The sequence below is a fragment of the Pelodiscus sinensis genome, chromosome 24 (assembly GCF_052426305.1).
Source record: "Pelodiscus sinensis isolate ZL-2025 chromosome 24, ASM5242630v1, whole genome shotgun sequence".
In the NCBI taxonomy this organism is placed as follows: domain Eukaryota; kingdom Metazoa; phylum Chordata; order Testudines; family Trionychidae; genus Pelodiscus; species Pelodiscus sinensis.
The window spans coordinates 11,168,687-11,195,018 of NC_143075.1; the positions used below are offsets into that span (position 1 = coordinate 11,168,687).

At 53.5% G+C, this 26,332-nt stretch overlaps 1 protein-coding gene across 3 annotated transcripts in view; it reads right to left on the bottom strand.

Annotated features, from left to right (window-relative positions):
• Nucleotides 1-26,123, bottom strand: part of AGRN (agrin) — a 263,261-nt gene extending 237,138 nt beyond the window's left edge. For 2 of the 3 annotated variants that reach the window (XM_089773046.1, XM_075906396.2), the window contains exons 1-2: nt 25,594-26,122; nt 11,462-11,723 (exon numbers count right to left, since the gene is read on the bottom strand). In XM_089773046.1, coding sequence (XP_089629172.1) covers nt 11,462-11,723; nt 25,594-25,791 — 460 coding nt within the window. In that variant the 5' untranslated portion in view covers nt 25,792-26,122. Of the gene's footprint in view, nt 1-11,461; nt 11,724-25,593 lie in introns of all 3 variants that reach the window. The other variant, XM_089773045.1, reaches the window with a different exon arrangement.
• Nucleotides 26,124-26,332: the final 209 nt, after the last annotated feature.

The following is a 26,332-nucleotide window of genomic DNA, read 5'->3' on the forward strand; positions in this document are numbered from 1 at the left end:
GCCAGATACCACAGGCAGGTCACTGTCCTCCCCACAACACCACTTCCAACTAGTTGGGGTGCGGGAGGGAGAGAGGCAGGGGCAGGTTACGACTGGTCAGCACCACCTTATTCTCAGGAGCAGAGAGAAATCCCAACACATCTCTCCTGTTGTGGGTGCCCCCTCTCCTCTCTACACAGACAAGTCAGTGTGTCTACACCAGCAGCCCCCAAACTTTGGCAGGTCATACCCCCCTTTGCCCTCTTGATCCAGGAGCAGGACCATGGGTTGAGGGGGAGGAGGGAGGCAGATGGAGATAAAAGCTGGGGCTGGGCTGCCTTGGGGGGCCAGCAGCCAGGCCTCTCCCAGCCTCACCCCCAGACTGTGAATAGAGCTATGACCTGGGGCCTAGAGGCAGCCCTGTGGCTGGGGAACCAGAGCAGAGTACAACTGTGATTGTAGCGGGGTTAGGTGATGCTCCCTTCTCTGCCCCTGTGGGGACTAGCCCGGATGCTTCTGCGCCCACCCCAAACAATCCTCCATGCCCCCTCGGGCAGGGGAGTATGTACACCCTGCATTTGCCGACCACTGGTCTACACCAACACTGCCTCCCATACTGGCTGGAATCAGAATGCAATGGTGTGTCATGGGCCCCGCACTGTTCTCTTGGAGAGTCTCTCAGTGCAAGTGGCAGGAACCAGGGGGGTTTCAGAGCACGAGGATTAGCGTGCTACCCCCGCTGCTGCTTAATGGCAACCAGTGGCCCTGCTGTAACAGCCAACAGTCTTAGGGAGCTGCTGCTGTGTTCAGCCACATTTAGAGGAATGTAAATGAATGCGCTTAAGTGTCTGGCTTTGTTTAGCAAGGCGTCTAGCCAGTAAGTTTGTTTTACAGACCTGGCACCTAAAATGTGCCTTGGATTATAATGTTCTTCTGCAGTGAGATAAGACAGCAGTCGACAGGGCTCTGGAAGCAGGATGACAAGACTGCAAAACTCTAGGCAACAACTCACAGCAGCAACCACATCCTCAATGGAGAGTCCAAGACCAAACGCCGCTCTCAGGAACAGCACCGAAAGCAGCCCCAGAACAGCCTCCGCAGGGATTAAGCTTTGACCCTCCAGCACCAGAAGCTCTGGCCTCTGCTACTTGAGCCAAAATAACTGTTAGCAGTAGTAGGCTCCTATGCCCTGTGAATGAACCACTAGAGGGGGCTGCAATACACAGGTAGGTCTACACTAGACCTGGAAGGTTGGCGTAAGGTACGCAAGGCTACGGAGCTGGAACCAGCTTACCTTAAAGCCAAACTTGGCAGCATTCCCACAGTAGGGGTCTGCCTGGAGCAAAGGTTCCTGGTGGCTTCCCTTACGCCTCACAACTGCAAGGAGAGGTGGCACTGGCCAAAGCTGCCCTCAGCATTCGATTTAACGGGTCTATGCTAGACCTGCTAAATCAAGTGCCAGAACATCGATCTCCAGCACAGCGGTGCCCTTAGCCAATGTCATAAGAGTTCTTGGTGCTTCAAAGCACCTACCAACCGACCGGAGTGACAACAGGAGTGAAGAGATCGGTTCCCATTAACAACGCCCATTATCTAGAGTTGCACTTACACTGCACCCCCCCAGATGGCCAGCAAGTAAACACGTCTCAGTGCTCAACAGCAGAAACCAGTCCCTTCCAGCAGTTTGATACAAGGGTACAGGTCTCCGAAGCCAACTACTCCCAGGAGCTTTGGGGGGGGGGGAGGGGGAGGAGGAGGAAGAGAGAAGAGACACCAAACTCAGAGCCTGATGGTGCCGGGATTGTCAATGGTTTACTGTTCACTTCAGCAGGAAGGGATTTTTTTGAGCCTGCCTTGACAACACAAACAGGGGGAACTGTCTGCTGGCAGGAAACAGGAAAGAACCACTCCATTTCCGGCCTCCCCCAATTTCCCCTCGGAGAGCAGCTTGGCTTTGGCTGTCCACTCAAGAATGGGATCTTGGTGGGGGGATGCGACTGTTCTAAGAAGTAGGGTTGAAACTTCTCACAAGCCTGGGAAAAAGCACCTCAGGCAAGCGGTTGTCAAGAGGGGCACCTTAGAAGGTCCTGCCTGGTTTTTAATGGCACAAGACCCCCTGTGACTTTAGGCCAGTGAGCACTTCAAGGGGAGGGGACCAGCCTGAAAGATTTTAGTGGACTGAGCAGAGCATGGAGCTCGAAACAAGACCCATTTGAAAGGCCAACATCTCTTTTCCAGCCTGACCCCGGCGGCCACAGGACCGGCGCCACATGCTCTGGGCCTCTGCTATTCTTTGGTCTCAGGTGAGCATCATCCATGGTTTCATTGTGCTCCCAGGGCGCTGCGATACTGGTTCAAGCCACTACGGGCCCTCTTTTCAGAGGGTCGTTTTAGGCTCTCAGGATGCCACAGAAACCCCGGGATTCAGTGCAGGTACAGAAGAACGGCCCTGCTGGGTCAGACCGTCTGGCGCAGTGTCCTGGCTTGTGAGAAGCACGGGGCTCCTCAGGAGGAGCAGTGGGGAAATGGAGTAAGAGGTGGCTTAGTCATTCACTGAGTACTGCTGGAATTCCATGCTCTGCTCCAGTCACCGGCATGCTCCCCTGCCAGAGTCCTAGCCTAGCACTCCCTTTCCAGCCGCTCAGCTACCCTGCCTGGTAGCTGAGCAAGTGCATGGCTCTAACCGGGAGATGCTGCACCAGCCCAGCCTCCATGCTGCGCCCCTCACAACCTTTCCATCCAGCCAAAGCCCCTGTCAAGCCAGGGGGAGAGTTGGCCTTGTCCCCTGAGCCAGCCTAAAAAGGACCAAGGCGAGCAGAGGTGGGAACACAGTTTCATCCAACTCCCAGCAGCCACAGGAGTCCAAGGCAAAGAAGCCACCACAGACCACCAGAGCCCTCTCCTTGCCAGCATCCAGGAGTTTTAAGAGCTCCCAAGCAGGGAGACTACCTTTAGGAGCCACTACAGCCTGGCTCTTCTAAGCAGTTTACCAGCAGGTCTGAGTGCTTTACAGAACACAGGCAAGTAACTCCTAGAACTTGGGGGTCCAGATCAGTGTCCCCTGTAAGCTCAGATTCCAGCGCCCCCCAGCAGATTAGCAGTATACTCACAGCTAGGTTTGTGTTTCTCCTGGTCGTGCGCAGTCCCACATGCCTGGGTGCACATAACATTATTCCGCACATGGATGGAAATGATTAGATTAGTGGGAACATTGGTAGACATGCTCTTATTTTAATTCCTTCTGGAGGAGTCCTGCAGTGAACAGGACAGGACAAGACAGCCCAGGGAAAAACCACCCAAAGGCAAAGAGTAATTCTGAGCCCTGGATGATGCCAGCTGCAGTCTACACTAACAAGCCCTGCCCAGCTTGGAAGTTTATTACGTTAACACGCACAAGAGAAGCAGCCTGACTCCACGGCCAAGGAGTCAGCCCATCAAAACCATGCACCTCTGTGGCAGAGGGTGTTTTAAAACAGCGGCTGGGTCATTAACTGAAGGAGACTTCCAAGCTGCTGCTGCACACACTCATACTGGCGGGGTGAGGTGGAAAGAGAAAAACGTCTTTGCAGATCAGCTGCCTCCCACACAAGATTAAAGTTGCCATGAAATTTCTTACTGAAATCAAATCTCCATGTTGCTGCAGCAAGGAAGCAAAACAGGCTCCCCTTGGGCCAGCAGCAGGGACTGAACCTTAGCCCACGCAGTAAAGGTTTAAGTAGCAACTCCTCCGGTGGGCAGCTGAGATACACTCAGCCTCTCCCCGGAACCAGCCAGCCTCAAGAAACAGATCTCCGATTAGCAGAGCCGTGCAGCTATTTTTTAGTTTCTCCTGGTGGTGCACATTCACATGTGCCTCAGTGCATGTAAAAAATTATTCCACACGTGGATGGAAAAAAGATTAGCAGGGACATTGATCTCACCCATAAAACTAGACCTCAAAGCCCTTCTTCTCACTCTCCCCCCTGGGCTCCAGGATCCAGCAACCTGAATGAAGGGAAGCTGCCACCAGGATTTCACAGTAGAAGTTTCCTCTCCCTGTTTACTGCCCTTTCACAGCTGCTGGCTAACTTTCTCACCCTCTTGAGGCGGAGGTGGAGATACTGTTCTCATTCTCTTTAACCCAAAACAGAGCCAAGAGGGAAGAGGGGGAGGAAGACCAGCTTGAAGAAAAACATACATCCAAGCCCTTCCAGTCCCCTCCTTCCTGCCCCCACACACAATGAGAGGCCAGGGAGGGATTAGAAAAGAGAAACGGGTCCAGAGACGGGGGAGTTCTGCAAAGAGCAGATCATGGGAAATGCCCACAGCTCAAATACACTCAACAGTAGCCTCATGCCAGCAGTTTGCTTGCTAAAAACAGTCCACTCTGCACTCCTTGCAGGCTCTTAAAGGAGACTGAAAAGCAGATTTTGCACGGGCAGGCTTACAAGGACAAAACCTCTCAGTATTAAGGCGCGGGAGAGGAAGGAATAAAAGTGAACAGGAAGAGACAATGAGGCTTTAAGAGATACTTTCAACCCAATCTAGCCTCAGAACAGCTCCCAAGTCAACCAGAAGCCTTTCTGGGCAATACGGAGCAAGGATGGTTTGGAGTCTCTATGGGAGAGCAGTTTGCTCTCCAAATTAAGGATGTTAAGTATCAGGTAATTGACTAATCGATACTTTTTACATCGACTATTCAATAGGGGGCCTCTGCCTTTGAAGTGTGGCAACAACACTAGGGCTGTTGCCACACTTCAAAGGCGAAAGCACCAAAGCCTGGGGTCAGCTGGGGACTCCCCTGCTGACCCCAGGCTCCGTGCAGCACTATTGCTTTGAGCCCAGCACTCAGCTGATCCCGGGCTCCATGCGGTGCTGCCACTTTGAAATGCCGCATTCAAAGCCGCAGTGCCCCTCAGAGCAGCTGACCCCGGGCTCCCTGCGGCGCTGCTGCTTTGAAGTATCCCCCCTCTTTGCTGCCTTTGTCTGATAGAGGCAGCGAGGTGTGAGGGGGAGCAACTAGTCAACTCTCCCATCAACTATCCAATAAGCATTTACTTATCGGATAGTCAACTAGTCCTTCACATCTCTACACCAACCAGAATCAGAGCAACTGCAGCCAAGGCTGGTGAGCAAATGCCAGCCACCCTCACTTGGAAGGTAAGACAAGGCTGCCCTGCACCAGGAAGTGGCCGTGGCAAGGCCCCGAAGCAGAGGATTGGGCATCAGGACTCAGATTTGATTCCAAGCTCTGCTACTCACAGAGCATCACAAACTTCCGGAGTTCCCTCTCATGACCCCGCCTCTACGTGGGGTGTCGTCCCATCTTGCAAAGCTACGCTCAAGCATCATTCATTTGTGAAGACACCCGCAAGCCTGATGCAAAAGACACTGACAAGCGGGTGCAGGAGATGAGAATGGATCAGGGAAGAGGCGGGAGAAGAAAGGAACAGGCGATGGTAACACGGTTAAACAAGAGGCAGGAAGGTGCGGGCTGACTGCATGCACTGCTGACCGTTTCATTACATACTGTACTTGCAAAGTCGGCATACATGATTTGCCCCAAAGTCCACCCACATCCCCATCACAATGCAGCAATTGCCCTGGAGTCAATGCAATTGACAATTGTTAATAGCAGTGCTGGACGCACATCAGCCAGGGCCCCAGAAGGCTTGAACATATCCTGCCCCTGTGGGCAGGTGGTGAAGGCCCAGCTAGGGAAGGCAAGGTCCAGCCCTGGCCTGAGACCCTCCCCCTCAGCAACCCCCCCACCCTGTGGAGCCAAGCCCTGCCCAATCCCAGCCCTGAAGCCTGATTCTTCCTAGCTAGCAAGCCAGACTATGGCCCCAGTCGTCCTGGGTGGCCAGGAGCCATAGGCAGTTCCGGGAAGACAATGCCTTCTCTTGCCTATGTTACACCCTGCCTCCAGCCTGCCTCACAGACAGCTCAGTGTGGAGACAGCACACAGACTGTACACAAACTCTTGTCTTAAACCATAGCTGTGAGCAAAGTGAAATCCAGAGACACCCCCGGGAAAGATCTCCAGGAATCAATCAGCTGTTGCACATTTCTGAAAGTTAATGTGGGGGGGGGGGGGGGGGGGGGGGAGGAAGAGAAAAGAGATCATTGCACCTAGCCCCCTGCCCAAGAAAGTCTGCTGGATCTGGCCTTTCGAAACACAACACACCTGAAAGCCTCAGCAATGAGTCCTACTTCTACCTACCCGGTCCTTGGTTAGCTAACAAGATCAAAGACATTAATATAGCGAAGCCAAGGGCTTATCAGACATACCCCAGGAGAGCTCATCCAGATCCCATGAGGTATAAGAGAAAAAAAAACCTGATTCCCACCCTAAAGTTGGTGTATAGTTATAAGTAGTAGGCCCTTACTTCCCATTCTGTTTAGGAAGTAACAACATCAAATGTCCTTGCACCTGCACTGACGTAGCCACCCCATTTGTCAAGGCCTCTTCCCTCAAAAAGGGAGGCAAGTCATAGGGCCAAACCCTGAAGCCAGTACTTAGAAAGAGCACCTAAAAAGATTCACGGAGGCACCACACTTCCAAACATTTTCGTGAAAAACTCGCCCGGAGAGCCCAGCGGTCTAACAAGAACCGAGCAGAATGTTTTGGATGAGGTGAAGTATTGCGCTGCAGGGCTGTTGATTGAGTAAATGTCTGTCAGGAAGGGTTTTGAGGCCCCAGGCTCTCTGCAGAGAAGTGAGGTGAGAGGCAGACTTATCTAAAAGGTCTGGTGTTTGATCTGAAGACTGACAATACTGTTTCACAAGTGTGCTTGGATGCTGGTCACATTCTGTTCCATGGCAGAAAAAAAAATAGAAACCTTGAAGAGTTGCTATGGAACAGAGTTGTTGCCCTGTGGACCACGCTAGATTTAAGCCTATCCTAGGGACATCCTGGGAGAAGAGCCAATCTATGTGACCACTGAGGCTCAGCATGAATTTATAGCTGTAGAAAAATGTGGGAGGAGTTGTGTGTGGACTCCAAAGTCCCATCACAGCATTCCCAACCCAAGCCAGGCAGCTCTGATGTTACAAGTGCAACTGAACATCTTGCAGGCCCAAAGGGACTCCAGACTTGGGTTGAGTTTGGGCACAATCCCTGGTTTATCCACACCCATTTGTCCCAGGCCATAAGTTAGTGACTTTACAGCACAGAGTGTATTCCAGATGTGGCCTGAGGTTCAGACACGGACAGAAGAAAAGCAAGTCAGCCAGGTAAAGGATGACTGATGGATTTCCCCTTTCCCCAGGCAAAGGGCATGTGGGGTGGTGCACCTCAAACTGCGGCCAAGTCTGCTGAAGACAAAGATCACCAACTGCCATGTCATCCTGCACATCTGTGCTTGGCCTTGACAGATGTTTGATCCTGGCTGAGACAAGTGCTGCCAATCAGCTGGCTTTTGTCCTTTCCCAGCACCACACTCAGGAGCCAGGCCACTACTGCTGACTCAGCCCTACCCTGTGTTGAAATGCTCTCCCTAGCCTTCTTGCAAGTCCCATCTTTGTGCCTGGTCACCCCAACCCAGCCCACTGTCCCAGCTCCCCAAAGCAGCTAGCCAGGACCGCACCTCCACACAGCAATGGCTCCCCTGGGAGCCATCAGGAAGAGTCTCTTAATTAGTGGAAACAAGCTGTTCAGCCAATTAAACTTCCTAGAAAACCGAAGTCCAAGACAGCTGCCACCTGGCCTAAAGAAAAGATCTTCCGCGAACAGGACTTGTACAGATCACAGCTACATGCAAAAGAAGGTCAGGAAGCATAAGCAGACTCAGGCTTTAGTGCCTTTAACACACAGGAAGTGGGTTTTCTACGTGCAGTCGGGAGAGCTGCAATTGTGATCTTAACTTAATTTTTCAGGGTTTATACTTTTAGTCCAGCTCAATGAAGGTCACCGACCCAGCTAGTCTGACCCTCAAGGGAAAACACATGACATCAAAACTCAGCGGGCCCGTCCTTGAAAGCTCCTCTATGCATTTGGATGTCCAGGTTCACTAAGCACTTCCCAGAAGGATGTCACCAAAAAGTAGCCACTGGCCCATCGTACCCAGTTACTCCTAATGACGGAAGGAGACTTGACATTTTACTCGCCTGGGAACGGAAGCAACAGCTGGGAAAGGTTTCACTGTGGGCATTAGGTCAAATTGTTCCAACTTCAATCACGGATTTGAACTCTTTTCTTCAGGAAAGGGAGCACACCAACCCAGAGAGCCCATGTTAAACCCTGCTCCGGACTGTGGGGCGAGACACACGCTTTGCTGCTAATCAATCCCTCCACAGTGTCGAGTTGCTAGACAGGATCAGACCCAAGGTCCCTCTAGCCCAGTGTCCTGTCTCCAGAAGTGTCCAGCAACAGTTGCTCCTCAGGAAAGTTAAAGAACGCTACACCTTGCAGATTGGGGGCAGATTCCTCCCCCCCCCCCCCCCACCCCCACACACACACTTACATCTCAGCCTGATCTCCAGTTGCTGAAGACAGGCATAGACCCTGATGCAGAAGGTTGGCCATCCAGTACAGAGTATGTGAGCAGTCCCTTACAAAAGTCCCCAAATGTCAGTCACTCCAAGCTTACAGAAGAGCTGGACCATTGGCCCAACTAGCCCAATATCCTGTCTTTCAGAAGTGGCCAATGCCTGGTGCCCCAGAGGAAGTGAGCAGAGCAGGGAATCATCCATCCATCCATCCCGTCATCCACCCCCACCTTCTGGCAGTCCGAGCTTTCCCGCAGCTGTGATTGCACCCCGGACCCTCTGGGCTAGTCGCCTTTGAGGGACCTCTCCTCCAGCAATAAGTCAGCACGTCAGGAAGGAGTGAGCTGCACCCAACATGGAGTCAGTCCCTTAGCAGGTGGTCCAGAGAGGACGCTCATTTTCTCAAGGGCCAAACACCTCTCCTCCAAACGTCTTTCCCTCTGGAGCAGGGGACAAGGCAGCAAGCTCCAGTGCTTCGAGGGCTATTTAAGGCTTCCCAGAGCCTGACTGAGGCCAGAGCCTGCATCTCATTCTCAAAGAGGCACTTCATTGCCTAAGGCAGCGATTTCCCAAGAGTGGGTCGTGACGCAGGCCTGGGCTGCAGACTAAGGCACTAGGTCACCTTGCTCAGCACCCAGGAACCCCAGTGGCTAACTAAGGCTGGGTCACATCCCACACTAGGAAAACCCTTGGCCAATCCCTGCCTGTTCTGTCACCTTGCCATGCCCCAGAAGTGGCCAACTGCAGGTCTGGCTCCTAGGCAGCAAGGGCATGGGTTCCCCATGCTGCCCCTGCCTAAGCACCAGCTCCACTCCCCCATGGACCAGAAGCCAGCCAATGGGAGCTGGGGAGGGTCAATGCCTGCAGGTGAGACTCATGTACAGCTGCTTGCACACCTCTGACTGGGAGCCAGACCTGCTGCTGGGGCACAGCGTGGTCCATGGTGCCAAGACAGGCAGGAAGCCTGCCTTCGCACCTCTGCTGACCAGAAGCCATGAGAGGTAAGCCCAGGCCACAATCCTGACCCAGCCTTAAACCCCTCCAAACCCAGTCTTCTGGGCCCTAAATCTTCATCCACGGCACTCTCTCATAGCCTGCATCACCAGCCTGACCCCTTCCTGCACCCCAACCCCCTACACCATGAACCCCTCATCCCCAACCCCACAGCCCTCACCCCCTACACTACTAACTCTCCATCCCAGCCCTAAACCCTCTTCTGCACCCCAAAGCCCTTATCTCCAGCTCCACTGCATCTCAGGCATCAATTTTCTTCAATTGGGTCACCAGGAAAAAAAAAAAAAGTTTGAGAACCACTGACCTAAGGCACTTTTGGAAAGAATACTCGGGGTCCCGCAGCAGTGACTCACTGCAAAGCAGAGTCATGCGACGCCTTTAAAAAACTGGGCCGAAAGGATGAAGCAGACCAGGACTGGGTTAGGGGACGAGAAAGACTGTCCCGGGTGCTGGGTCAGCTGAGAAAGGCAATTCCCACACCAAACGCTCTGGAGGAGCCGGGCGGTTGTGTCAGGGAGTACGTACGTGGCATAGGGAATTGCAGCGGGTTCTACAGACCCACTACTGGACATGTCCACCTGCCCTACAAAAGCCACTTGAACAGCCTTCGCCGTGGGAACCCTGCTGCTCCAAGGGCCTACTCTGCCCTCCTCGCACACTCACTCCCTGCCTCCTCTAAGCAGTCACAGCTGCAGGGAAGGGTTATGCCCTTTCCTCCGGGCCGCCACACAGGAGGAAGGAGCTGATCCCCGCGTTTATCTGTTGGTTCTTGCAGGATTCCTGTGTTCTTTCCCTTGTTTGTTCATCTGCTCAGCAGGCAGCCTGGGTCCTAGAGACCCGCTGAGAGGCGTGGGATCAACGGACAGCCCAGGGACTGAGAACTTTTGCCTAGAACAGTCTCCCACTCGTTAAGGGAGGGGATGTAGGTCCCTGCAAATGGGATTTTAGAGGAATGCATGGCTGGGTAACAGGCCCAACAGGGAGGAAGTTGAGGTAGAGAGAGACTTCCTTCCGCATCTGGGTGATCACGTCCACATTAAACACACACAGGCACCAGTGACATGCTGAGACATTCCAAGGAGCTTTTCCCACTGGCACCACTGCTGGTCTGAGCAGGTCATCTGCTCTCACCCAGCGCTGGGCAGCCACAACAGCTATGGCACACGACGAAGAATTCAAGTGACCATGCAGCTTCTTCGCCATCTTTCCCGGCGGGGCCAGGCTATACTCTTTGTACCGAGGCGGGGACGCCGCACTGCTGCTGAGCACGCAAGAGCCCAAAGGAAGCCAGCTCACTTCTCACACCCTGGCTGACTTCACAAGGGTAACTTAGGTGAACCAACCACCAGACAGAAAGTGATCTGGAGTCGCGGGACAGCTACGTCACTGGAGCATACCTCACAGGTTGCGCTGTGCAATTAAAATGCCATTGCTTGCTGCTACTGTCCTTAGCCAGGCACACATGCTGGCTGGTGAGACCACAGCCATTCACACCAACAGCATTGCTACATCGGACTACATAGGACATCGTGTCCAGCTCATTTGACCGGCGGGGTCAGCAGTGACACCATTTCACAGACTCACAAGAGCCAGGGCTCAGTCGGGTGTTGCCACAAAGCCAGGACTTGAACTACTGTGGCAGAGCACAGCCAGAAAACCCAGTGTGAAGGGGTTTAAAAAAATACCAAGCTTTATTTTAAGGAAGGGCACAACTACCAAGGAACCTCCTCCAAGCTCAGGTTCCTCCTGCAATTGGCTCCCAGCTGGAATCCAGGGAGTTTTATAGAGGACTTTCCTTCCCAGAAGACTTTGCAGAGAAGGGAAATCCCTCCTCTCTGCCTATGGGTGTTTGGCAGCTCACCCAACCAATCAGCTCTCTTTCCCTGTCTCTTCAAGGGCTATACTCCATGGTACCAGCGCTGTGGCTGTTACCGTACAGATGCACAAAGAAAACCAACCCTGCAGTGAGAGAAGAGGACATGCAAAGAACCAGCCTCACCTTCCACACAGTGCTCCACCTCCTCCAGGTTGCGCAGGGTAATCCGCATCAGGCTGGAGTTCAGCATCAACTCGTTCTTGTGTTCGGGCCACATGTAGTGGGGGGCAGGGTTGACGAAGAAAATGCGGGTGTCCCCAGTCGAGACCTGGTTGTCACAAATTAAAGGGTCCCCGAAGCCGCTGATTACCACTTTGTTCCCACCGTCCAAGAGGATTTCGTGTGTCACAAAGTCTTTGCCTTTGAGGTACCGCCAGACTCTCACCTGGAGCAAAGGGGAGAACACACAGGAGACCCCGCGTGAGAGAGAATGTGACACAGTCCTGCTCAGAGCCCATCACCCCTTCTGCTTCAGAGCTCATGGGCTAGTGAATCAGCAGCAGCAGCAGGGTGTCAGTGTCAGGGTATTTGGGGTTTGATCCCTGGGTCGGCCTGTCATTGATGCCTGTTCCTGACTTGGCGGGAGGTGCTAAGTCGCACGGCCCTTTTCCTGCGGCCCCAGCCCGCTGCTCCTGCAGTACGTTCCTGCTACTGGGATTCAGCAGATATAGCGGTCCCTCACTGGAGCCCACTCTCCCTCCCTCCCCCAGTCAGGCATGTTCACTAAGTGATGGTCCGGCAGGAGATAACCATCCTCATCAGCAAGACGGGCACAGCTTCCCTTCCACCCCTTGTCCCAACCAGGGCTGCCCATGAAGGTGCACAGAGGGCAGCCACCCTGAAGCCTGGCGATTTAAAAAGGCTCCCGGCTTCACCACAGCAGCGGCTAGATAACCGAGCCCTTGAAAACGGCCGCCAGAGTCATGGGGCCATGGTCTGGGCCACACTGAAGGCTGGCTGGAGGAGGCTAGCCCCGCCCCTTCCATCTAAAGCCCCGCCCCTTCTGGGTCCCAGAGCTGAGCCCTTGTCCCCCCAACACACACACACACACACACACACACACACAGCCTAGGGCCTGACAAAGTCAGTCACCAGGCATGGTACAAACACCAAGGAAAAGCCCGGGATGGAAGCGGAGCAGCTCCAGAACTGGTTCTGAACCCTGCAAGTTGAGCAGGGAGTGAGGTGCTCCCTGTATCAAGATGTTGGTTTTGCTTTCTAGGATGCTGTGAGGGGGAGAGGGAGTGGTAGAAAAGGAAGCATGATGGCTCCAGATAAGCCCGTTCTAAGCAAACATGAAGCTGAGAATAGACAAAACCAGGACAGGAGCAGCCCTGGGAACCAGAAAGACCACAGCAATTTAAAAAGGGACTCTCCTCCGCCCCCCCATTCCCACCCCCAGGGCCGTAATCATTCAGGCAGGGAAAGCGGACTGAAATATTGGAAGGAGGTAGATCTGCCTTGCTTCCCCCTCAGCTGGAGGGACTCCAGTAAGAAACACAAGCTGGACATTTTAAATCTTCTCTAAATCCGTTGTGCCTACTGTTTAAAAGAAAAGAAAAGAGAAAAGAAAAGAGAAAGACACACTTTGGTGCAAGGCAATGGGCTGCCCATGGCCGAGCATGGGGCAGAGCCGCCCACAGGGAAGAACTGCAGGTGTCTGAAGCCAGCTGGACTGCAAGGTCCGCAGGGCCCATTCGTGAGGTGCTCAGGCCAGGCCCAGCCTTCGAGTGGGAGAATCAGGCCATTCTGCCAGAGAGGCATGGGCACCCAGAGAGGAGCACTCTGGCCAGCAAGGGGACAGAGGTGCAGCCGGCCCTACAAGCACGACAGGGCCATTGGGGTTTGTTCCCAGTCAGGTGAGTGTTCCCTCTAATTTTTTTCCATCCACGTGCAGAATAAGTGTTGCCGTGTGCACGGTGGGACATACAGATGAGCACCACCAATAGAAACACCTGCTGCTGGCTGAGGGTGCTCTACAAGTCAGCTGGGCAGCACTTACATTTCGTGGGTGGCCACCCAAGCACTCAGCTTACAGGGAACACGGCATTTAGGTTGCAGTAGGGGTGTAGAATCCCGATCAGTCAGTTAACTGGTTAAGCATTAGGTTAACCTCGGGGATGGTAAGAGTGTGTAATACGGGAACCGGTAACTAGCCTGCCGGTTACATGGTTAACCCTCACTTTTACAAAGGGACTTGACTACAGCTCACTGCGGGCTCTGCAGGAGGAGGCAGCAGCCTGGCATGCACCAGGTGCCAGCAGCTGCTCCACTCCCAGGCTGCCCCCCACTGTGGCTCTGCATCAGGAACTGGCAGACTCCTAGTGTGAACTGGCTTCCCACTGCCAGCCATGCTTTTCAAAACGCAGAGCCGCAGTGAGGTGGGCAAGCGGGTGCAGTTAACCGATATGGGGACACTTCTTGGTTAACCAGTTGCCTTCTAACATCCCTAGTTAACTGAACATGTAACTAGTTAACGGAATACACAGGATCCCACACTGGGGCTGCAGCTGCCACCACCAGCCCCAGGAAACTCCCAGCCCCGCTGCTGCTTACTGGACAATCGGTTGCCCGCTCCCATCCCTAGGTTGTGGACTCCGCTAGGGTGGTGCCTGCTTTGCGTGCTTGCAAAGCCCCCTACGCATCAGTGCACCATATAAAACCGCAGCTTCTTGGCCACGGTGGGGGCTTGCCCTGGCAGGCACGGCCCGACAGTACCCAGAGGTGAACAGCCGGGCGGCTGCTGATGCTCATCCCAGCCACAAGGAAAGGTCGCCTCCGGTCCCCTCTGTAGTGCAGCTGGCTAGGATTACACTGAGTCACAGCAAAATGCAGCAGCAGCCTAAAACTTCCCCCAAGGCTGAAAACTGCCAGGAAAGGTGTCAGTGTTCAAAGACTGGAGATTTGTTGAAGTGACTGACACAAGCTACCTTCCTAGGCTCTTTCCTTTAGGTCAGGGCATGTCTGGCATCGCTCAGCAATCCCCTTGGGAAGGAACCGGGAGCCACCATAGCAGAGAACATCCACGGCTACTCTTCTGCGCTGGGCTCTCCTCGTGTGTTGGCTGGTGGAGCGACAGCATCATGCCACTTGGGCCGTGTAGGAGAGTTTTCTGCAACCGTGGCAAAACCCCCATTGCCAGGCCCTGCTGCTGGCTCCTGTGCAGCCAGGCTCAGGGGTATTCTAATGATCGCATCAGGCCCGGGGGAAGGGATCAGAAAACTTAAGACTTGGGTCCATCCAATAGAAGTGGAACCCTTCTTTGCTGTACGTCTACCAGCGGCTGGCTTTCAGAGCGGAGAACTCACGCCAGCCAGGGACACGGCGAGCAGCCACATGAAGCTGGCAGAGCGACAGAGGAGAGTGTCCGTCACATCTGCCCTGGATCTGCCCATGCCTAATAAGGGAATTATGGTTCATAGTACAGGGTGCTATGCGTGATTGGATGCTCCCAGGGAAACCAGATCCATAATGGCCTGTCTCTGGCCTCCCCCTGTACACTGACTGTGCGTGCAGGGGGAAGTGGACCGGCCTACTGCAAACACAGGCTGTCAAGTTAACTAGAGAGCAGAGAGGTCACAGTCCAATGCCAGTCGACCTCCCCGGGGGAGGGTTCTGGTTAACTCCTTGCCACAAGGAATCCCCCTTTCCTAGCTCAGGAGAAACAAAAGACAGGACGATGCAGCACTTTAAAGACGAACAAGATGGTTTATTAGGTGATGAGCTTTTGTGGGCCAGACCCACTTCCTCAGATCAAGTTGTGGAAGAAAATTGGCACAACCATATATACCAAAGGGATACAATAAAAAAAGTGAACACATAAAATTGACAAATCAGATTTTAAAACGCAGGGGAGGGGGAGAGGTTAGTGTCTATGAGATAATGATACTAGGGGTGATAATTGGGGAAGCTATCTTTGTAATAGGTAAGGCAGTTAGCATCTTTGTTAAGGCCCATTCGTAAAGTGTGAAATTTAAGCACGAATGAGAGTTCTGAGGTTCTGATTTGTCAATTTTATGTATGTTCCCTTTTGGAGGGGCGGGGGGACTGTATCCCTTTGGTATATATGGTCATGCCAATTTTCTTCCACAATTTGATCTGAGGAAGTGGGTCTGGCCCACGAAAGCTCATCACCTAATAAACCATCTTGTTCGTCTTTAAAGTGCTGCATCGTCCTGTCTTTTGTTTCAGCAAGACCAGACTAACACGGCTACATCTCTATTACTATTCTAGCTCAGGAGGACACTGTGCTAGGCTACTGCCGACATATTTCCCTGGGGGAGTTTGTACATTGCCCTAGGGATGCAATAGTGTATTCACTGATAAGCAAAAGCTTATAGGTTGATGCTAGAGACCACATGCATTTCCCCTCCCCCCACACTTACCAGTAAGTTTTTTGGCAGGCTGGCTCAGTCCCGGCTTGAAACGAGTCCAGGACCTATCCCTGCTGCAGCTCTGCATTTAAATCGTATTAGGAGCCGGGCGAGCAGTCAGCCTGGCTCAGTTCCAGCTCACACCAGGTCTGGGAGCTCAGACCACCCCCTCACCCAAGACAGGGGCTGCTGCCACCCTGTGCTGCTGCCTCTATCAGAGGCAGGAGCACAGGGTGACAGGCAGTCGGTCTGCAACGGAAGCTGTTTTTTTTTTTTTAAAGAAGCTCCCCTCCCGAACCAGCTCCCGCCTGGCACCCTGCGCTACTGCGTCTGATACAGAGGCAGCAGTGCGGGGTGGCAGGGAGCTCCTTGGGAGTGAGGTTGGAGAACACTGGCCGCCAGCCTCCCCTCCAGGGACTATAGACTAGTTGACTAACCGATAAGAATTCTTGAGGTTTCTCGACTATTCAGTTAACCGATATTTAACATCCCTACATTGCACTGCCTGGTATCAGGCATCGTCCCCTCGGTCTGATTTGCAACGCTGCTTCTGAAACGAGAGCGTGGGAAGGCCAGAGACGTTCCCAAACCAGGGAGATGGCAGCCTTGACCAGCTAGAGCAGGGTCTCCATCCATTACTGGGATAGCAGCAGGGACGCGTGGGCCTTGAGAGTCGGAGGAGAGGAGCGAATCAATCAGGCCGGGGCGAGAGTCAGAAGGAGAAGACAAAGTTCTGTTTCAAGGCGGCTGTTTGGGCAGCGCGGGCTCCTATAAACTGTCACAGGAAGCCTTTGCTGGAAGGAGGCTTTGCTTGCTGAAATGTTTGGACAGTTTTGGCAGGGAATCACAAATCTCCTCGCTCATCTAACTTCAGTAAGGAAAATAAAACGTCTGGCCACAAGACAGGGATTTATTTCTCCCTGCGGTAAGGCAGGATCTTCTCCAGAGATAACCCAGCAGCCAGGATATTCCCGCCTCATCCCCCCGCCCCCAAAAAAGGAGAAGAAACCAAGTGGATCTGCAGGCAAATCAAAACAAGCTGGGAGCTTGGGAGCACCCTGTGCCATGCGCTCACCTTTTGGAAAGGTCTCCTAAAGCTCATGGAGCAGAGCAAAGAGGCCAGGAGAATGGGAAAAGGCCAGGCAAGTTCCTTGGTCCTTGCCCGGGGTTAAGTCCCCCTGCCCCTGTGATTTCCTCCACAGGGCGCAGTCAGGAAGCATGGAGCTGTGCCTGCGCAGGAAGAGCTCAGAGAGACCTGCTCAAGGTGCCTGACTGAGGAAGGAGCAGCGTGCTAACGAGGGTATACATGGGGGAACAGCAGGTGACGCTGTGACCCTAGGTAGCCTTTGTGAATGCTGCACCATCACAGCACAGCCTGGCTTTGCCCTCCTGTGTTGTTTTCCCCTAGGCCAGCTGCCCAGAGGTCAATCACCTGCTTTCCATGGCCGTCACAGCTCCCCTGGGGAACTTCAAACTCAAACACTACAGCGGGGGGGGGGGGGGGGGGGGGGAGAGGAGGAAGCGGCTGCAGGCGAGAAGCTCTGGAAGCCACCCCTCCCCCGAAAAAAGACAGAGCTCTTTACATTAATGGGGCCTCAAGGAGATTTGCAAGGTGCAGAACTGGGTTCATATGAAGCTGTCTAAAAAGAAAGCCTTCCTGGTGCGACAGCACTTTTCATCCTACAGCTCAATGGGACTTCCAAAGATCAGCCCCATTTTACAGACAGGGAAACTGAGGCACGGAGCGATCGGAGCACTTATCCCAAGGTTACCAAGCGAACCAGTGGCAGAGTCAGCAAGAGACCCTGAGAGCTCCCGACAGCCAGTGCCCCGACCTAGCCATCCAAACACGCTGCAAGGAAGCCAGAAAGGAAATCAGAAACAGCTGGCTGGGGCATGTGTCCACTGGGGCAGTGGGAACAAGGAAAAGTGATGCTGATGGGGAGGGTAAAGGCCCTGACTGCCCTCAGATGAGAAGCATCTTCCATTCCTATGTCAGAGTACCTCAGATCCTTGGGGTACTGCTGGGTCAGCATGAGTCAATAGCAAGGGAGAACAATCGTGATGCAGGTGAGGAGTAATAGGGTGGGGAGGGGAGGGATTGGAGACCTATTTAAAAACAAAGTTCCTAATATCAGGAGGTCTAGTCGCCCTACACCAGGCTCTTCTCTGCTCCTAGATACAGATTGCAACAGAACACCTACCACCAATGTTCCCTGTAAACTAAGCACTTGGGCAGCCACCCAGGAGAGATTCAGGTGCCGCACAGCTGATTAGCAGAGCGCCCACAGCCAGCACATCTGCACATGCTTCAGTCCACAAAATTTATTCCACTCCTGGATGGAAAAAATTAAAGGGAACACTGCCTACCACCCGCTCTGGAAGTGGGCCTAGCAACCACAATCCAGCCTTGGGATTGGACGACTGACTGCCCTGCCTACCGCTGGGACAAAGCACAGCCATTGCCTTTGGGACAGGACCACACCCCCGAAGTGCCTCCTGCCAGCGCTCTGTGCCTCCTGCAGGCTCCCTGGGTGCAATGTGGAGGCCCCAAGGTGGTTTTTTAATCCCAAACTCATGGTTTCCTGAGGGCAGGGGAGTTGATAAGGCTTTGGGTCAGTGTCACTGACATCTGAACAGCCTGTAAGGGCCCCAGTGGTCTAGACCAGTGGTTTTCAAACTACAGGTGATAGAATGTCAGATACTTGGTCTCAGTGCTGCAGGGGAACCAGGTGACCGAGGGGGGAGGAGGCACTAAGGCACCAACCTGCCTGTCCTTGCACTGCACCCCAGAAGTGGCCAGCAGCAGGCCCAGCTCCTAGGTGGGGGGAGGGTGGAAGCACCCAGTGCTCTGTACACTGCCCCTGCCCTGAGCACTAGCTCTGCACTCCCATTGGCTTGGAACCTGCTGCGGGCTGCTTCTGGGGCGCAGCATGGTCTGTGGTGACAGGAGAGGCAGAAGCCACCTTAGCACCCCCATTGCAGCACACTCCAGAATCTGTTTGAGGCAAGCCCAGCCCTGAGCCCCTCCCCTAAAGCCAGAGCCCCTTGCTACAGCTCCAAGCTCCCATCCTCAGCCCCACCCTGGAGCCCACACTCAGTCAAATGAGGTTGGGTCATAGCATCAACAATTCTCTTCAACTGGGTCAGGAGAAAACATTTTTTATTTTTTTTAAACCGCTGCTCTAGAGCCAGGTCCCAACACCGTCTGTCCTGCCAGGTCCCTCTCGGGCAGCCTCACTCCCTGGGAAGAAGGAAAAGGGGATACTCAGGGTGTCTCTCTCCAGGAGGCCAGGGACAAGCCCAAACATGCCCTAGGCAAGTCCTGTGTTCCAGTCTCCATGCCATCGCAACCGACACCCTCCGAGAGCCACCTCTCAGGTGCACGCAAGGGGACTCGGTGCGGCAAATAGATGCTACAATGGAGGAGGATGGGCTCAAATTTAGCTTTTCTACAACCCCTGCTCCAGCTGCAGGGCTCCTGGCTGCCAGGGACTGTAACACCAAAAGGGCCTGCTAATTTAACCCACAGTAGAAGTAAGAGCCAAGTTGCACAGGATCAAGAAGCAAGTCCTTGTGGCTGGGCAGCCCAAGGCAAAGCCGAGGTTTCCCTTGGCAGTTTCCGGAGGCAGGCAAAGCAAGTGCTTTCGGGAACAGTTCTCTCTGCCTGACTCAGTCCGCACCGGAGCCTATTTCAAAGTCCAACTGCTCAGCTGTACCGAGCCCTGCTGGCATGAGCCCTTTTCTCCAGAGTGCGATGGCAGAGGGCCAGCAAACTGGGGTGACTAAGAGGCAGCTTGCCTCTCTGCTAATCTTACAGGAACCCCTGTGTGCACCCAGAGAGAGACAGCCACACCAAGTAAGTCTCCTAGGTGAGCCACAGAACCAGGCAGCTGTGCTGGGTGGCCAGGCATGCACCAGCGGAGATGGCAGAGCTAAAGAATGCAGCTCCCTGCTTGCATCAGATTAGTGCTGCTCTGAATGCTGTGGAAGGCAAAGGGGAGCCTCCCAGCTCCCTGCCAGCCTGCCGCGCTCTGGGCTTTTCGCACAACTGCCTGAGGTTAAACTTAGCCACAGAATCAAGTCAAGGCACCTCCCCAAGCAGCACCCGCTGCACCCCTTGCTCATCCAGCCAGAGCAGTCTGCTTTGGCAGAGCCCCCCGGGCCGGCACCCCCTCCCCGCCCCCATACACACTCCCCAGAGGAGTCTCTGCTTGGCTACGTAACAGCTCACTAATGGAGGGGGATGGGGGAAGGTGCCTGCTGTGTGGAATGGTGAGCAGACATGTTCACCATCAGCACCAGACTGCTGGTTGCTCCAGCGGAGCGCACTTTCCCTTCCTTGGTGTGAATATTCAGGCTTCAGCTAGGGAGGCCATGGAATGCAGGATGCAGGCAGATGCTAGGGGCTCTTTTCCCACTCCTCATTCTTAGGATACCTGGGATGCAAGAGGCATCACAGATGACCACTACCTGAAGGGCATCCCAGTCATCCTCAAATACAATTAAGGGTTCTTCTCGGGTGACTCATCTGCTACACTGGGAATAGAAGTGCCCCACATGTGGGAAGGAAAAAAAATTAGGCTAAAGCAAATTGCCAATAGTTAATCTGTATCCTTCCAGTATTGCCAGAAATCACGACTTTCTTGGGATTTTTTTGAGAGAGAAAAGTACCAAAATCTTTTAAATCAAGTGACTGAGAGAGCCATATGGGGGGGGGGGGGGGGGTAAGTTTTTAGCCCTCTTATCAGAGGTAAAAGCCAGAAGGCAAATTAAATTTAGTGTCCTAACAAAGTCTCATTTATTTGGCATGACTCACAATTTTCAAATGTTTAGGTTTGGCAGTGCTGCTGTTACCATTGGCTTGGGGTTTTTGTGTGTTATCTTTATTTAAAATACTTCCCAACAAAACCTACATTTGATTTGCGATGAATTTTGGTCACTTGCGTCAGTATCTTTCAGAAGGGCCCTTCTCTGAAGCTTCTAAGTGCAGCTGCTCACATTTGGCCCTTGGCTACAGCCATGCTCAAGGGCAAAGGTCTCCAAGGTACAGAGTGATTGCTAGCTGGCTAAGCTAGAAGAAAAAGCCTGCCCGCCCGTTTCCTTATGACAGGATCACTAATCATTGTTCCTTCAAACCAAGGATTACCTGTGAGATCCCACATCTATTTCATGGCAGCTTTTTCTTCCTTCAAAAGGAAACAAGGCCCAAATTCTTGGTACGAGTGACCTTCAATACATGCCAAAGAGACCTCGAGGAGTCCTGTGGCACTTTGGAAACTAAATCAGTTAATCTTTAAGGTGCCACAGGACCCATGGCTGTCACAGATTAACATGACCACCCTTCTTCGCCCCAAAGAGTGAAGGCTCTGTGAGTTGGGTGGTCTGTGAGAAGCAGGCCTGGGAAAATCTGGAGAAGTTCCTCATGTTTGCTGCATTAGTGCATCATCCCTCCCCAGTTCAATCTAACCATCAAAGATAAAGCCTTTGATATAGGAGATAAGCGCGTTAGGGCTGATAGAGGAAATTAACATGAGCGGTAGATAAACATCCTCAAATCGCTGCTAGCCATTCATTTGCTTTTCGAAGAGATTAACAATCAAGAAGGGCCAGACACTCAAACTGTTGCATTAACAGGAGACCTGCTCATCTTTCCCCCTCAAAGCATTTCAGGCCCCTATTCCCTTTGTACTTGGCCTTGGAGCAATGGCCCAGGAATCAAGATAGCACTTCAGGAGACTCCCAACGGCTAATAGGCATCCTTATTCTTTCTATGCCTGGTATGCTTCAATCTATTGGCCGACCAGGTATTGGCTCTCTTCTCCACTTGGTTTGCAAATGTATTTTATTCTTGTGTCCTAGTTTGTCTAGACATTAAGGGGCTACCAGTAGATGATCCAATCAACAAATTTAGCTGGTAGTGCCCTGATGTCAGGTCAAACTAGGAAGTCCTAGGAAGCATGGAGGAGGCCCTGTTTCTAGTGGGAAGTGTCTAAGCCACCTCCAAGTAACATGCACTATTGTGGGGAGAGCTGGATTTGGCGGATTAACGTGTCTGAGTGAGGTGAGGCCTTGTGCTTTGCTAATGCAGCCCCGGTCTACACTTGAAACTTACATCATCATAAGGAATAGTAATAGAGATGTAGCCGTGTTCGTTTGGTCTAGCTGGAACAAAAGACAGGACTATGCAGCACTTTAAAGACTAACGAGATGGTTTATTAGGTGATCTTGTTAGTCTTTCAAGCGTTGCATAGTCCTGTCTTTTGTATCACCATAAGGATCACTGGGGGGTGGGGGTGGGGGGGGGGGAGAAAGCAGCTTTCCCACTGGTGGAAGTAGCATCTTCGCTCAGCACAACAGCAGCCCAGCAGTGGGGCATAGAATCATAGAACGCTAGAACTGGAAGGGGCTTCAAGAGGTCCTCAAGCTCCCTGCCCTCACGGGGAAACAGTCAACTGGAGGCCGCTCTGGAAAAGCAGGGTGCTGGTGCATGTCACTGGCAGAGCTGTAGGGGTGAAATCTTGCACAGAGCCTTGCAGAGTGGTTATCCTGTGTCATCAGCCCTTCGTTTTCCTGACCTGCCACCGTCCAGCAATAATTCTGCCACCGCCAAGCCCTTGCCTAGCTTCTTGGGACTGAAAAGCTTCATTCCCAGGAAGCTTCCTGGTCTCTTAAGAAACTTAAGCCCACTCCAAAATCTACAGCTCCTGGCAGTGGCCTCGGTGGAAGTCTCTCTAGTTTTGTTCAACTCCAGGTCACGTCAGCTGCCTGCGGAGCTGGTTCCATTTTCCCATTGCAAGAGGGAATTCCTGCTCTTTTGGGAGATACCTCTCTCTCTAGTTTGCATTTCACTATAAATACACTCTTGTAAAAGGTTTCTTCCCCACCCTCCTCTAATGGGGGGGACTTCTCCCTTCTACTTTAGATTACGAACCTTTGGCCCTGGGCCTCCTGAAGCACTGATGCTGCCCACACCTCATTCAATTGTATTTGCTCCAACCTGCCATAGACCCCAGTTGCTCACAATTGCTTGTTAGTTTTTCATATGCCTATAATGTGCTAGATCTGTGGTGGGCCATGAGACTAAAGGGGGATATGACAAAGGTCTATAAAATCATCACAGGTATGGAGAAGTGAATATGGAAATGTTATTCATTTGTTCCCATAACATAAAAACTAGGGGTCACCAAATGACATTAATAAGCAGCAGGTTTAAAAACAAAAGGAAGTTTTTCTTCACACAACACAGTCAACCTGTGGAACTCCTTGCCAGAGGATGTTGTGAAGACCAGGACTTTAACAGGGCTCAAAAAAGAGCTAGATAAGTATTGATGGACCTAACCTCCATGAATTTATTAGCCAGAATGGGCAGGAATGGTGTCCCTAGCCTCTGTTTGCCAGGGGCTGGAAATGGATGACAAGAGAAGTATCACTTGATCATTACATGTTCTGCTCACTCCCTCTGGGGCATCTGGCATTGGCCACACTAGATACACAGAATACTGGGCCAGATGGACCTTTGATCTGACTCAGCATGGCCATTCTTATGTTACATTCACATGCAGCCCACTGGGGCTCTACTTGCAGCCTACAGACCTCCCCCCCCCCCCAGGCTGCCCCTCACCACCACAGGCACCAGAGCACAGCACTTCCTATGCCTGGCCCCTCCTTCCCACCATATTTGGAGGAGCCCGGAATCACTTAGTTTACACTCTGTCCTTACTCCTCCCCCTCCCACAACCAGAGCACAGCAAATCAGCTGTTCACAGCTGTTTAAGCTCTGCAAGGAGAGGAGGAGGGACAGAGCACCAATCAGGTGATCTGTGTGCTCCACAACTGCTAGGAAGGAGGGAGAGAGAGGGAGGAGCAGGCAAGTGCAGGGCTCTGGTGCCCCAGTGTGTGAGAGGGGCATGGTGGCTGGGGGCAGACAGGGGGGCACAGGTGAAACCCCACCAGGCGGCTGTGGCCCACTGAAGTGAATGAGCATCACTCATGCAGCTCTCCTACAATTCCTGGTTGCCCATCCCTGTGCTGGACACTTGGCAGACAAAGGGCCCTGCACCAATGGTTCCCCCTAATTTTTTCCATCCACGTGCAGAATAATTTTTTCTACATGCACAGAGGCAGGTGCAGATGCACACCACCAATTGAAACAGACCCAGGCTCTGCCATCAGCTGGGCACTATTTGACTCTCTCCCGAATGGCCGCACAAAGGCTCAGTTTACAGATCCTGCACCAGCCAGGGGAGTCTATGATCTAATTTATCAGACTGAGGTATGGAGCATGCTTTGATGGGCGGGAAGGGAGGGGAGGAGCCGAGCAGAGCAACACATGACCACCTCCACTGTACACTCATTCAACTGCTACAAGCAGCCAGCCAGGTTGCAAGATGCTGCCCCGGATGGACACTTTCTAAAACCCCATCCCTTCCAGCACTGCTCTTAGCCCTCCATGCCCCCTCAGCCAGGGGACAGGCACCACACCAGCTCCCACCTGCCGGCTCACTCCAAGCAGGAGCCTTCAAAGCTTTCCAGGACAGGAGGATCAATGTCAACGGGGCAGGAGGAACAGCCCCTCCTAGGGATTCTAGGCGCCCACCTGCCCCAGAAGGAAGCAGTGACTCACTGCAGGACTCCCCCCTTGCTGGAAAGGGTTAACCCTGGCAGCAGGCGCCTTCCAGGGGACGGGGTGGCCTGTCAGGTTGCTGTCTCCCAGCATTACAAAAACCATCGCCAGAGGCCAGGCGCCTGTTCAGCCCAAGCTATTGTTGAAGCAACTCAAGATGCGTTTCCAGCCAACAGGGAGATGAGCCCGCAGCAAGGGAACCCGCCTAAGCCCCTACAACAGCTAGCTTTTCAGCCTTTCCAAACCAGTCCACATGAAAGGGTGGGGATGGGGAAACCTAACAGCAGCCTTTGCAGATTCCCCTTGGAGCAGGTCAGTCGTTGGAGCTAAAAAAAATTTTTTTTCTTGTCTAAAAATATATAATTACACACCGAAGCCTCATTTCCTACAATAAAAAACACATGTCCTTGCAGAAAGGGGGACTTGTTCAGATGTAAAGTTTCACTGCCGCGCGTATTAAAATAATTGGGAGAGTGGTTTCCAGAGTCCCTTGCCAGGAAGTGAGGTTGGCGGGTTGGGGGGGGGCGATTTGGGGGCATTCAAGGCAATTGTTGGGGGGTAGAGAGGTGAGGGAAGAGGAAGACAAGGGATCAGACCCCTCTTAAGCTGGGGTGAATCAGGAGCAACGCTACTGAAGCCGATAGATTTACACTGGTTGGAGAGAGCTCAGACTCCGCGTGTTTCCTGCAAGATGCCGGGGGGTGGAAGATGGGAAGGAAACAAGGAACATGCAAGAAGCGTGAAATTGACCTAGGCTGGTCCATTCCTTCTCGCTCCATTCCCCACAGCTGCTGTTTCCATCTAGCCCGTGTTGTGGGGAGGGGTGGGTTTTTTTTGTAAATGTATTTTAAAAACTTTATTCCTTCAATTTACAAACCCCGGGGCGCTAAGTTTAGCGAAGACAAACCCACGAAGGAGGCGAAATTACACGGCCCGGAAACTTTTTTAGCGAAAGCCCCAAGTTGCCCACAAACTTGTGTGTTCCGCTGGAGCGGAGCGGGGGCCTGTCCGGGCAGGGATCGCCGGGCGCGGGGGCTGCTTGGACGAGTCCGCCGCTTGGCCCCTATTGGCGGGTGGAGGGCGACTGCCCAGCCGCAGCGGGAGGGCGCAACAAGTGGAGCGGAGCTGGGCAGACTCCATCGCTCCGGAGTTGGTTTACGGAGCGGCGCGGGGCCGTTTACACACGGCTTCGCCCCGCGCCCGTGTACCGCCGCCCCCTCCCAGCAGCGGGGTGGGGGGTTGCCCCGCCGCTTTACCTTGCAGGAGTAGGTGTGATGAACCGGGTCCATGTTCATGATCTCCTCCACCGTGCCCGTCAGCACCACGTTCGCCTCCTCCTCTCGCCTCTCCAGTTCCCTCTCGGGACAGCTGCCCCAGCAGCGCCCCGGCCCCGCGGCCAGCAGCGCCAGAGCCCAGGCGCACAGCGCCGCAGCCCCGCTCCGCCTCCCCCCCATCGCCGCACAAAAGAAACCGGAGCGGCTCCGCCAGCGGGCGGACAAGTCGCCCGAACAAAGCTCGCTGCAGGCCGGGCCGGGCGCACCCAGGGGAGGTGACTTGGGCTCCGGGGGGTGGGGAGAGAGCAGGAGCGAGGGAAGCCACCCCAGCGGGGTCCCCCCCCAGCTCCGAGCAGGCAGAAACGCGCCTCCCTTTCCAGCCTCCTGCGCCCGGCTGCGGAGATTTGCATGCGATCTGAATTGCTGATAAGGGAGGGGGATCGCGAAAGAGAGAGAGGAGGGCTGGCAACGCCGCCCGGCTGCCTGCTCGGCTCTTCTCTTATTGCAGAGCTGGCGAGAAACGCCACCCCCCAGGAAACACAGTCCCATCAGGTTAATGGCTAATCAGCGCGCCAACGTGCTTGGACTTTTAAAGGTGCAGCGGTCTGGGCAGTCCCCGCGATCCGCGGGTTTCTTCCCTCGCTAGGGTTTTGGGGGCACTTTGATCCCTGTCTCCCAATCGGACCCATTGGATTCTCCCTTTTCTCCCCCCCCCACGCGA